The 14,283-nt window shown below is 34.9% G+C and overlaps 1 protein-coding gene across 1 annotated transcript; it reads right to left on the reverse strand.

The window, feature by feature from the left end:
• Positions 1–700: 700 nt before the first annotated feature.
• Positions 701–4,133, reverse strand: LOC131075228 (LRR receptor-like serine/threonine-protein kinase FLS2). Its single transcript, XM_058012059.2, has 2 exons — positions 1,327–4,133; positions 701–1,222 (listed from the first exon to the last, which is right to left on the reverse strand). Exons 1-2 carry the CDS (start codon positions 3,980–3,982, stop codon positions 771–773), a joined length of 3,108 nt encoding a protein of 1,035 aa, XP_057868042.2. The 5' UTR covers positions 3,983–4,133; the 3' UTR covers positions 701–770.
• Between the last annotated feature and the right edge of the window lie 10,150 nt (positions 4,134–14,283).

Here is a 14,283-nt window from a genome sequence, read left to right on the forward strand (position 1 = left end):
GAATTTTTCCATATCCCCATTTTCTTATTGTTAGTATACAATAAAATTTAATCTTTGTTTCTCAAGAGAGATCATAAATATAATTATCAAAAAGCAACTTGAGAGAGTGGGTGTTTTGTAAATCTCTCTCAAAATGATCAAATTAATAAGGTTTTCTGGATTTTTTTTAAAAACTGGTATGACTATGCATTACATAAATGGTAATGCTTCTTTGTTTCCTTTGGCTCTACCCTATAATTGCAGAGCTGAGGGAAAGAATGAAGAATAAGAAATAACTCAAAGAGAAAAAATAAATGTAATTGTTAATTATAAATAAAGTTGAAAATTCAAATATTAATTAAAAAATAAATAACAATTATCTTTATTTTTTGTTAAAAAGAGTGGATGTTACAGTATATTATGTATGTTAATTAGATATTTAGTATATTTATATTATTTGTTCATTTGAAGTCAAATTTAAATAGTTGCTTGTTTTAAAACATTTTAATCTATTCTAAAAAAATCGATTTAATTTTTTTTCATATTTTAGTTATATTTTGTGTATGTAAAATCAACAAAGATATAATATGTGTTTTCTCAACAGAAAAATAAAGAGAGTGTCAAGAAACAAAATTTTTAACATAATTTTGTTTCAATTTTCTTTCTATTTCTTTATATATAGAGTCAATCAATAGATATATTGTCTTCTAAATGGCTAAAGATTATACTTTGAGAGTTTGACCAAACATTAAAATGTCATAAATACATAATCTCTCAAGTTGAGTGAAGATCTACGATGTAGATGTAGACCAATTATCATCCTTTCCTAATTCAATATTTTCTCGATCATTTGTACTCTCAAGAAAGGACAAAATATCTATGGGCAATTGAAGAGACCGAGTACCAAGAAATGTTATTGCTATTTTTTCTAATCTTTTAGTTATCTCCATCATATCTGGTCGTTCTTGTGGCAGCTCCCTTGTGCAAGCCAGTCCAACTTGCATAAATTGAGTAAGACATGACAACACCATTGATAAATCTGATTCATTAACATCTCTAAGTAGGTTGTCATCCACCACTTCAGTGATTTTATTTGGAAAATTCATACCTACCCATTTTGGTAGATTAATTCCCTCTACAAACATGTCATTTGTAGGTCTCCTCCTTGTCAACAACTCTAAAAGAAGAATTCCATAGCTGTATACATCTCCTTTTGTGGAAACCATTCCACCCATTCCATACTCTACAACATAATACAATAATTAGTGATCCTCAAACTATATAAAATATCCATACTAATTCTGAAAATAATAATAATTTATATTGGAATAATGCAAAGTTTTATACCTGGTGCAATGTAGCCAATAGATCCATTCAATGCATTTGTAGAAGAAAATGAATTCATTGAATTCCCAAATAGAAGTTTGGTAATGCCGAAATCTGCTACACATGGAGTCAAATCATCCCCCAATAATACATTATTGGGTTTTAGATCACAATGTATAACTTGTACAAAGCAATGGTGATGCAGATATTCCATTCCTTGTGCTATCTCCTTTGCTATTCTTAATCGGTCAATCAAATTTAATTTGCATTCATCTCCTCCCTCAGGGTAAAGCCATCTCCCCAAACTTCCATTTGACATGAATGGAAGGACCAATGCTTTAAAGTCAAGGTTGGAACAAGTTGAAATGATTTTAATTACATTTCGATGCCTGACTCTTTTCAACACATTACATTCTCTATCAAATGTTCGAAGAGCATTTTCATCTTGTAAATTTAGAACTTTAACGGCAATATCTATACCATTTTTTAGAATCCCTTTATAGATAGATCCAAAACTACCAATTCCTATTAGATTTGCCTCACTAAAGCCACCAGTTGCATCTAGAAGTTCTTCATATGCAATTCGTATGGGCCACACATTGAGATTGGGAATCTTTCTTTGTCTCCATCTATAGGAAATGATAAACAATAGGAAAGACATGATGAAAATTGCAATGCCGACCACAACAGGAATTATCACCTTCTTGCTAACTGGTGGTTGTTTGTGCTTGGAATGAGAGCATGGGGACAATGTCATCAATGTTCCACAAAGGCCAAGATTTCCCATAATTGTTGACTCATCAATTGTTGCAAAAACTCCTTCCTCTGGAACCTCCCCTGTTAATTTGTTTGAAGAGAGATTGATATGTTGAAGTGTTTCCATTTCTCCAAAAGCCATTGGAATTGCACCTGACAAATTGTTGTTGGAGAGATCAATGTCCAGAAGATTTTTGAGTTGTGTGAGTGATGTTTGTATTGGACCATACAAAGAATTCCATGAAAGATTCAAATATTGTAAATTTGTGCAGCTTGATAGTGAGGCTGGAATTTCACTTGAGAACTTGTTAAGAGACACATCTATAGCTTGAACCATTACCATTTTACTCATTTCTAAAAGAGAACCTTGTAATAAATTGTCAGAAATATTGAAATAAAGTTGGAGGTTTTTAAGATTTGCTAATTCCGGGGGTATATTTCCTCTTAGCTTGTTGTGAGACAAGTCTAACACCTCCAATGTTTCACATCTCCCTAAGCTACCAGGAATTTTTCCTGATAGTTGATTGTGATCAAGAGCTAAAACTCTTAATTGTGTGAGATCACCAAGACTATTTGGAATTTTCCCTGAAAGCATGTTTTCACTAAGTACTAATTGCCCAAGGTGTTTTGCTTGACCCCAATTGTTTGGAATGTTTCCATACAAATTGTTTATGGCTAGAAACAAGCTTTCAAGATTTGGAAGTTGACTGAATGGGGATGGAATAGTTCCATTAAAACGATTGTCTGATAAGTCTAAGTATGTCAACATTGTGAGGTTGCTAATACCGCTTGGTATATTTCCCTCAATTTTATTGGAGAATAACTCTAAATCAGTGAGTTTGCTTGATAATTGACTAATAGAAGAGGGCAACATGCCAGTGAAATAATTAAGGGACAAGCTTAGAAATTGTAAAGAAGAACAATTAGTCAAAGCTGTTAGAATAGAAAAATTGTTGCTTTGGCTCACAAGATGATTATCCCACAAATTAAGCCATAGAAGTTGGTGTAAATTACCAAATTCCAAGGGCACCTTACCACTAAGTTGGTTGCTAGCTAAATCAACCACTTGAAGTTGAGTACAATTGGTGAGGGAACTTGGTATTTCTCCAATGAGTTGGTTTCCCTCCAATAGGAGATGTTGCAACTCTCGCAATTTGCCAATTTCCCAAGGTATGTGTCCAGTTAATTGATTATAATATAATGACAAATTATGGAGAAGAGTGCAATTTGAAAGGGCAGCAGGAATCACTCCTATCAAGTTGTTGGTGCTAATAGAAAGCACTTCAAGTTTAGTAAGCATACCCAATTCAATTGGAATCTTACCTTGGAGTTTGTTTCTCATCAATTGAAAGGATATTAAAGAAGACAGATTTCCTAAAGAAGTGGGGACTGTGCCTGTCAACTGGTTTGCTCCTAACAAAAGTGCTTCCAAATGTGGAAGATAGCCAAGCTGAGAGGGAATACTACCACTCAAATTGTTATAAGACAAACTTAGAACTTGCAAAGAACCACAATCTCCTAAAGTGGATGGAATGGAGCCTTCCAATTTATTTTGAGCCAACACAAGTATTCTAAGACGAAAAAGCCTCCCTAGCTGAGGAGGAATTTGGCCTTGTAAACTGTTATTTGCAAAATCAAGTATTCTAAGAAAAGAGAGATTGCCAAGAAAAGGAGAGATGGTTCCTAACAAAGACATACCAGTGAGATTCAAAGAAGCCACACGTTGATGACGAGAAGAGCAGACAACACCAGTCCAATTGCAAAAGGAATGATGAGGAGACCAATCGGACAATAAATTATTCGACTGGGAAATCAAAGAATGCTTAAAGGACAGAAGAGCTTCTTCATCAGAATGAGAAGAAATGTGTGTAGGTAATGCAGAGAAAACCAAGAGGAGGAAACATACTAGAGCCATCTTCATCTTTTATCTGTCTTGAACTCACAAACCCCAACCCTCTGTGTTGTACTCAGGCTCACCGAATTGTTATTTATAAGCTGTCCCATGATGAGAAGTCATACGAAGACCAGAAAGATGATGATTGTGTCGCACACAAATGGAAGTGGAGGAAATGGGAGGAAGGTTCCATGCAAGTGTGAAAGGGTCGAGATTACAGTAAGCATTTAACTAATGTTATAAGCGTTTGGGGTACGACTCCATTAATAGACATAAAGCTACATGCAAGTGGGAAAAGGTATAGATTACGTTGAAATTTTTTACAACCGTGTGGACTGCAACTCCAAGAATAGACACAAAGATGTGACTTTCATATCAATCCTACACGGAAGAAGGTTGTGGAAAATGGGTTGAAATTTAGCATGGAGAAAATTGTGTTCACATTATTTTCACTTTCTTTAATGTCTTATATTATTCAAATTTGTTTAATTTTGTTCATGCTTTACATCTAATCGAGATTACAGTAAGCATAGACAGAAGATGTGCAGGTCATCTTCATCCTTCGTTCACCAGATTTGCTGTACATGCAGACCGGAGAAACTTTCATTTTCAAATGGGCCCTTCATTTTCATCATTCAAATGGGTCCTTATGATTTTCATCATTCACTTCGTTCTTCAATTTTGATTTTTATGGGGGTCAATTTTGATATTTTTTGGTCGATCTTGATTCATCTATTTTTTTCAATAGTCTTCATTTGATTCATCTATTTTCAATCACCCAAACATTACTTGAAAACCATCCTAGTGGGAAAAGGTGAACTATTATATTTATAAATATTACAAGCATGTGAACTGCTCCAAGAATAGACACAAAATGTGCTCTTCATTTTCATTGTTCACTAAGTTTTGGTCAATCTTGACTCATTTATTTGCAAGAGACTCTTGGCTTATAGAAGAAAAGCATTCCACACAAGAATGGAAGAACATTGTGGAAACTCGGAGTATAGAGAAAATTGTGTTCTCACCTTATTTTTATTTTGTTTAATATTTCAATAACTAATCACGAATTTTATTTTGTAATGTTCAAATCTACTTTCTTTTGTTTAGTGAATGCATTTAATTCAAATCTAACATAGTAATGGTTTGCTATCTAAATTTTCAAATTTGTTTGAAAGTAAGAGTAGGGTCTATTTTTTATAATTAAAATAATTATTATAAAAAATATTATATTATAAAACTTAATTATAATAGTAAAATAAATAATTTTCTGATGCACAATTTTGATCTTGTAACTTGTATATTTTTGCTTCATGGTTCACTGAATTTGTCATTCTCTAAGCTTTTCTAAGGATTGCTTAAAGAGCTATCAAATTGTTAAGTGACAATTTCTTCTAAGTCGGCCCTTGAAAAATGACTAGCTTTATGGTTTGTGAAATAATTCAAGGTAACAAGCTTCTAACATGAAAATTTTCTAGAGTAATGTGATGTAATTCACTAGGTTTTTCTTAGGTGCTCCGTTTGAAGTGTTCCTAACATGTTTCTTCCTTCAATGTGAATAAAATTCAACAATTCTTTGATGTCCCAAATAAATGCAATTGAATTCATTAAAATATGAGTGCATAGCCATAAATCACATACATTTTTGTTTACTTGACTCATAATAGAGCTAATAAAATTTACAAGAGATCACCAAATTTAAATTTGAATAATTAAATTTTAGGGGCCGTATCTACAAGCATGAGACCATTCTTACAATTATGGAGCTGACCCCAAGATAGGTAAATGGTAATATTTGTATAAAAAATGAATATTTCGATATGTATGGTGTAATAAATAAGGGATTCATAGAAGGAGGTGTATAAATGGAGAGGATATGGATAAAAGTATGAAAAATTATGTAAATGGATAAATGTGCTCAAGAGAAGGAATCAAGTCCACAGTTACACAAGATTGGATATTTATTGATATGTAATTTACTTATGCAATTATCTCAAAATAGGAGCAAAAATAAATGGAAAATTAACATGTGTATCAAAATATTTCTTTGTTGGCACATATATATAAGTATACAAAAAATTCATTAAATTAGTCAAATTATATAATGAAACAAATTGATTTGATTCACACAATTCACTTTTTCCTAAAAGTATACAACTCTAACCTTAGATTTGCATGAGAGAGTATATTAAAAAATATGCCAATGCTCCTTTATAAGATGAGGGTGCTTGAATTTTATATCTATTAAAATATGAATATAAATCCCATTAAAATTTATAAAAAATACTTGTAAGAAGAATAGTTAATGATTGTCTACTAAGCTTAGTTATGTAGTGTATTTACGTAGAGATAAGTGATGGAATACAATAATATATTTTTAAAATTATGGATGAAAATTATTACATTGATTGGGTGATATACTCAAGGTGCATATTATTGAATTAACTCTAAGAATTGGGTACATCTTTGTAATAGTGAATTTCAACCTTAAAATTTTCCTTTTTATTTAAACTTTGGCTATGTTATCATTTTCATACAAGAATGATTGTATAAGTGGAAAGGTTTTAGCTAGGTTGGCACATAACAGAATAAAATACTATGTAAAAAAAGAGTGAAACAATGCAAATACTTAGAAATATAATAAAAGTACTTATGAATGCTCAATAATAATAGGCCCCTTCGAGTAGTCAAACCTATAAAAATATCCAAAAATAAATAGAATTCAAATTATGATGTCCTCTTAGACTTCCTCAACTATGTAGATCTACTAGTTGATCTAGTTGGATATGATGGTGCCCTCTAATCTACAGGTAGTTCTTTCTCATATAGATATTTATAGTACTCAACCTCATGCAAACCTTTCAATCTTCACCACTATAGGAGCCAATTCCTATGTACCTAATAGTTCTTGAGCTTCATGCCTATCTACATGAACCCATTGTAGATCTAATTGAGCCTATTCTAGTTGAATAGCTAGTGCATCTCTCTCTGATCTTAGTTGAACCTCCTCTTCCCCATCTTCTCATTTTTTATCTCAAGCCTCATCTTCCTCCCTCATTAATATTTCTATCTTTCTCTATAGGTTATCCCCTTATCTCACTCCACATCCATTTCCTCATACTATCTATCCCTCTCTAACTATAGGCTATCCCTCCCTTGGACTACTTGATCCCTTGTGTGAGTCTCATCTATCTTCCTCCAACATAATTTTAACTACGATAATGCAATAGCTATCCACACGTGTGTTCTCATCTTCCTTCACATCCTATTGATCCTCATCCAACTCCATCTCCTAAACCTCATCCCCACTCACTCATTGTCTCACCCTTGACAAACCCATACTATCACCACCAACCTTTGTTAGACCTACCTAACACCTCCACCTCCTCAATCACTCCATCTCCACCCATCACTTCCCCAACATTAGGAATCATTAGTGTCACTAGATGATGATATACCCACCACTCTACATAGTCAAGAGAAATGCTCATATTTTCTACCTCTAGTCCTAGCAATGAAGGTAGTAGATAAAGATATAACCATCTTTAACTTCAAAACTATAAGATTTCCACAATCCATTCAAATATTGTTAGTAGTTTTTGAGTTTGATTGTGTGAGATTTTTTTTTTATATCAACATTTCGAATCACAGAGTGTGATTTGAAATGTTGACGATCAAAAAAAATAATCTCACACAATAAAACCTGAAAAATACTAACAACATCTTGAACTTGTCCAAAATCTATACTTAGACATCCCCCATGGATCAATCTCTCAATTCATTGGAGAACAAACTACCTCCCTCAATGGCTTACCCTATGGTAAGCTAGACTTTCACCACACTCTATGTGATATATATTGTTCTATGGCATATGGAGTTTACCTAGAATAAAGAAACATGTTGTCTATACATACATCAACTTCTAATCACCACTTAGTGAGGCCTCAAAAAAAATTCATGGTCTCTACTCTACCTAATAAATTTCATTAATCACTATTTGCTAGAGGGAAAATCTCTCATCCATGACTACCTCATGAATTCATCATACGAATACACATATGCTTGTTTGTGTGATCTATGTAGCACTACAATATGCCTTATAATAGCTAAATTATCTCATTCCAGGTCAAATGCAATAGTGTAGCTTTGCACCCCAAAATTCTCCCATCTCTATAGACAACCATTTTCATATCCATGTATAGTTGAGCGAGAACACATGGATCCTTGTAAATACTACCCCTCTAACACCATTATTTCCAATATGAATCTTCATCTTTGAATAGGGTAAGTGGACAAAGATGGTGGTCAAAAAGGGGGTATAAGTGGACACTTTTTTTCTGAAATCAAGTGAACCTGAACTTGGAGGCAAAATTTGAAAGTCATCCACTCAAGATATGAAGATAATCTAAAAACAAATACTGTAGTACTCTTAATCTAGTTTCCAAAATACTAAACTTTTTCAAAATTGGATAAGATTAAGGAGGTCAAATCCTTCGCGCATGAAAAACATAACATAGTGTCTGACGTGCGCATCAAAAAAGTCATAGTTAGATTTAGTATTTTGACAAATCCTTTGGCAGAAAGATAGTTAAGAGTGAGCACTAGAAGATGTGTATTTGTTTGTAATTTTTTGTTGCGTATTTGTTTTTTTATGATTTTTCCAATCTAGCACATCCTGAAAATTAGGTACCTGTTCGTGCGTGAAGCATAAGTTGCACTAAACAAATCGAAAATACATTTTATTTTATTTTATATTGTAAAGAATCAAGTGCACTTCAATAATATATAAAGTTTTTTAAATTTGGATTAGTATATCAAAAGTTATTAAAAAAATGGTGCACCTATGTCTATGAGAACTATGCAGACACTAGTAAAATAAATTCAATAATAATATGTTATTGTTGTTCAAATTGAAAAAAAATTCTATGGTTAGAAAGCTTAGAAGATGGGTGAAAATATGGTGGCAATTTTAGAAATACCCACTTGATGAAGTGTAAACCTGATGATGACAAAGTCGATAAAATAAAACAAGTCAAAAATGAGAGAAATGGAGGGAAATCAAACTTCCAAACCGTAACTTTGTCATCTAGACCTATTTCCAAGCCTAAACAGTCAAAATCGCATACGGGGTACTTATGGTTTAAAAAGTGTGTATGGGGTACTTATGGTGTAAGAAGCACGCACACGCTCTTTTTACTATAAACAACGCGCACATGCTCTTTTTACTATAAACAGCACGTACGCGCTATTTTATAATATGATATTGTATATAATATGTGTATATACATATAATATATGTATAATATGATATTTTATATATAATATGTGTATACACATATAATATATATATGTATATAATAATATATAATATATTAAGTATATATAGACATATAAGTGTATTGTCTCCCCCTTTCAAATGCATACAAGGTGCCTCTCTCTCTCTCTCTCCCTCCCTCTCTCCCCTTCTCCCTTCCTCCATACCCCATCTCTCCATCTCTCCCCTTATCTCTTCCTCCATACCCCATTCCTCTCTCTCTCGCTCTCTCCCCTTCTCCCTTCCTCCATACCCCATCCCTCTTTCTCTTCTTCTCTCCCTCCCTCCCTCCATACCCCACTGCAACCGTTTTTGCACTTCTATAGAAGTAAGTGAATTTATTTCTTGTCTGCAACTTCCTCTTTGATTTTTATCATGTATGATCTCCTAAGAAAATTGACTGATGGATTTGTAGGTGTATATTGAATAGGAGGAATAGGGTTTGAAATTGAACCACGGGTGCATTACCATGACAAACAAAGAAACCTACAACAATATTCTTCTCGAATGTGTTTTTAATGAGTAGAGAAGATGTGCAAAATAGTGTCAACAAAGCAACATGATGAGTCAGAGTACCTGCAATATGTTTTTCAGAAGGAAACAACCGGTAGGAAGAGAAAGAGGGAGAGTAACACAGATGATGTCCTGGAGAATGATAGTGGTGGGTATGTGAGAGTTCTCATGTTGTTACACAATGCCTGTCACCTAAAGAAATTAAAGTTTGTTGAATGCATGGTAGTGGTAGTATATGATGATCATCACTTGTCAAACGGCTTGGAACGATACATACCCATGAAAGAAATCAAGTGTGTAATTCTTATAGTCATAATCGAGATCAGTCCAATAACCTTGCAAATTTAACAGCATCATATGTTTTAGAACTTAGGTAGTACTCTTAGGGTTAGGTCAAGCTCTTACACTTGCTTTTTAGCGAAGCCTCATTGTTTTCTCGCTTGGAGTCTCTTTTATGCTGACAATGGTCTAACTTAGCTATATCAAAACTAAACTACTAATGTTCTATTGTATGATGTTCTATTCATAACTTTAAATTTAATATATCATTTTATTAGCCCACCATATGACCCCTTAGGTGTCATTAGAGGTCATATCATTTCCTAAGAGGTCATATGGTGTCCTGTGACCCCTTAGGACACCATATGACCCATTAAGACACCATACGACACATAACAACACCATATGGTGTCCTAAGGGGTCATAGGATGCCATGTGACCCCTCGGGACACCAATGACCCATAACAACACCATATGGTGTTCTAAAGGGTCATATGGTGTTCTATGACCCCTTAGGACACTATTTGGTGTCTTTATAGGTCCTATGGTGTGCTAAGGGATAATATAATGTCATATGACCCCTTAGGACACCCTATGACCCCTTAGATGTTGTTAGGGGTCATATTGTGTTCTAAGGGTCATATTGTGTCCTGGATTCGATCTCTCTTCCTCTCCCTCCCCCCTCCTTCTTCTCTCCCTCTCTCCCTCTCCCTCCCTCCCTCTCTCTCTCCCCTTCTCCCTTCCTCCATACCCAATCCCTCTCTCTCTCTCTCTTGCTCTCTCCCCTTCTCCCTTCCTCCATACCCCATCCCTCTTTCTCTTCTTCTCTCCCTCCCTCTTTCTCTTCTTTTGTAATTCCTATAGTCACAATCAAGATCAGTCCTATAACCTTGCAAATTTAATAGCATCATATGTTTTAGAACTTAGGCAATACTCTTAGGGTTAGGTCAAGCTCTTACACTTGCTTTTTAGCGAAGCCTCGTTGTTTGTTCACTTGGAGTCTCTCTTAAACTGACAATGGTCTAACTTAGCTATATCAAAGCTAAACTACTGATGTTCTATTGTATGATGTTCTATTCATAACTTTAAATTTAATATATCATTTTATTAGCCCACCATATGACCCCTTGGGTGTCATTAGAGGTCATATTGTTTCCTAAGAGGTCATATGGTGTCCTGTGACCCCTTAGGACACCATATTACCCCTTAAGACACTATATGACACATAACAACACCATATGGTGTCCTAAGGGTTCATGTGGTGTTCTATGACCCCTTAGGACACTATTTGGTATCGTTATAGGTCCTATATTGTGTTATTTGGTGTTGTTATAGGTCCCTCACTTATGCTCTCCCTCCCTCCCCCCCTCTTCTCTCCATCTCTCCCTCTCTCCCTCTCTCTCTCTCCCTCTTCTCTCTCTCTCTCTCTCTCTCTCTCTCTCTCTCTCTCTCTCTCTCTCTCTCTCTCTCTCTCTCTCTCTCTCTCTCTCTTCCTCTCTTCCTCTCTCACTCTTCCTCCTTCCCTCCTTCTCTCTCCCTCCCCTACTCTCCCTCTCCCTTCCTCCATACCCCTTCTTCTCTCCCACCCCCCCCTCTTCTCTCCCTCTCTCCCTCCCTCTACCTCTCTCCCTCTCTCTACCTTCCCTCCCCCTCTCTATACCTCTCTCTCTCTCTCTCTCTCTCTCTCTCTCTCTCTCTCTCTCTCTCTCTCTCTCTCTCTCTCTCTCTCTCTCTCTCTCTCTCTCTCTCTCTCTCTCTCTCTCTCTCTCTCTCTCTCTCTCTCTCTCTCTCTCTCTCTCTCTCTCTCTCTCTCTCTCTCTCTCTTCCTCTCCCTTCTCCCCTCCTCCCCCCTCTCCTCTCCCTCCCTCCCTCCCCCCTCTCCTCTCCCTCTCTCCCTCCTTCCCTTCCACCCCCCCTCTTCTCTCCCTCCCCCCTACTCTCTCTCTCTCTCTCTCTCTCTCTCTCTCTCTCTCTCTCTCTCTCTCTCTCTCTCTCTCTCTCTCTCTCTCTCTCTCTCTCTCTCTCTCTTCCTTTTCATTCACATTTTTTCTACTACCAATAGCGCATACGAGATACTGAACCTATTAGTTCACTGTCCTGCCATAACATTTTTAAGGCATAGGAGCGCGTACGTGGTGCTTATTACTTGTAAGCATGTATGAGGTACTGAGCCCATTATTTGGTACCCTACGATAATAGTTTTTAGGCTTAGGAGCGCGTACATGCTACTTATTAGTACAGAATCGGAAAAAAAAAAAATCGTTGGGCTTGCCAACATTTTATGGACTAACAACATGTACGCGGTTATTAATGTAGTGTGTATGCAGTACATAGACATAGTTTTAGTTGCCCAAGAGCCTCAACAACCTCAAAAGAAGTTTTTGAGGTCATTGAAGGCCCCTCTGGAACTGTGTCTGCACTTTTATCACTGTTTTATACATAGAAGTAAGTGAATTTTTTGTTTTTGCATGATTTCAAATAATTGAATTGTTGTTCTTATTAGTTTTGTCAATAGTATTGTGATTGTTTAATAGTTTGATTCTAAAAAACAGTGATAAGATGCATATTTATGGTTATTTGTTTGTTTATGAACTTTTGTTTACATATATATGTAATATGATTCTATTTAGGAAAATCGATATCAACCATGGGAAAGAACAAGCGAGGAACAATGGAACAATGAGAGGTTGAAAAGGAAAGACAAAGGCAACGTATGAAGAAATTATGTGACATAAGAACAATGGGAGAAGAAGGTATGTCATCCTCAACATCTCAATTTGATTTACCAAACGAACATAATACACCTAATGAAATTTAAGAAGATACATTTGGGTATGTGCAAGATCATGGGGGGCCAAAAAGTGTTAATGGAAAAACAAATGCATTTTAAACCTTTCCAAACACGCCAAAATCTGCTTTGACTTTTTGTTTGGGTCGGCCAAAATTTGAATTTGGTTTGGTAATACCAAACCAAATCGGATATCCAATTTGTGATGTCACTATTGTGATGTCATACTTTTTTTCAAATCGGATATCCATTTCTCTCAACATAAAAAATATAGTTTAGTGAAATGGGCATAACGTTTGCGTTTCTTATCAAAATGTTGACTTTTTACAGGCATTGGAAAGGTAATTCAGAGACCTATCAAATGGATGAGGTAGTTTGATGATATTATGGAATAAAAACTAATTATAATTATTTAAAGTTTGTCCTTGAATTTTAAAACTTTAAATACTCACAAATTTTGCATACAAAGTCTCATTTTTTTCCTATCATCTCCTTTATCTGTCACTTATCTATCTATACTTATATAATATATTTTATCTATCTCTTTCTTCTCTACTTATGTCACTTATTTTCTCATCTCATATAGATAAATAAATTCCCAAGTTACATGCATCTCTACATATATCTGCACCTTTCTATTCCTATCTCCCCCTCTCCCACTTCATCATTGTCACTCCTTATTTCTATATTTCTATCTAATAATATCTCTTCTCTCTATTTATCTCCCTCCTTTACCTTATCCTACCTATACTTATATATTACTTGTCTCTATCACCTCCCTTCTCTCCCTATCTTGTCCCCTCTATCTCTATATCCCTATAGATCTGTCTTCATGTATATTTATATCTCATTATCTCTAAATCTCACTTATTCACTCCATCTCTCCCTCAATTTGTCTTACTCTGTCTATCACTTTCTATCCATATATATCTCTATCTCAATCTTCACATCTCCATCTCTTTCCCTATCAATCTCTCTTAATATATGTTCCTCTATCTTTATATATCTTCCTCTATACATGATTAATCTACTTCTTTGTCTCTTCCTCTATCGCCCTCTTGAAGTATCTTTCCCTTTCTCTACCTTTATCTCTTTATTTTCTCCATCTTTATATATCTTTGGCTCTCTCCCCACATCCTTCTCTATAGTGCCTTTATATATCTCTATATCTTCCTCTTTCTCTCTCTCCCTCTCTATCTATCCCTATCTATAATCTCTATCTCTCTTTCTCACTCTCTTGCACTATTTATATCTCTCTATCTATCTATATTTCTCTTCCTTTATATCTCTTTATCTCTTCCTTTTTTTATCTCTCTCTTTACCCCTCTCTATCCTTTTTTCTTCATCTCTTTATATATTTATCTTTGTCTTTACCTCTCTCTTTTTCTATATCTATTCATCTCCCTCTCCCTTTATCTTCATTTTTTATCTCTATTG

The sequence above is a fragment of the Cryptomeria japonica genome, chromosome 8, assembly GCF_030272615.1.
Source record: "Cryptomeria japonica chromosome 8, Sugi_1.0, whole genome shotgun sequence".
NCBI lineage: Eukaryota > Viridiplantae > Streptophyta > Pinopsida > Cupressales > Cupressaceae > Cryptomeria > Cryptomeria japonica.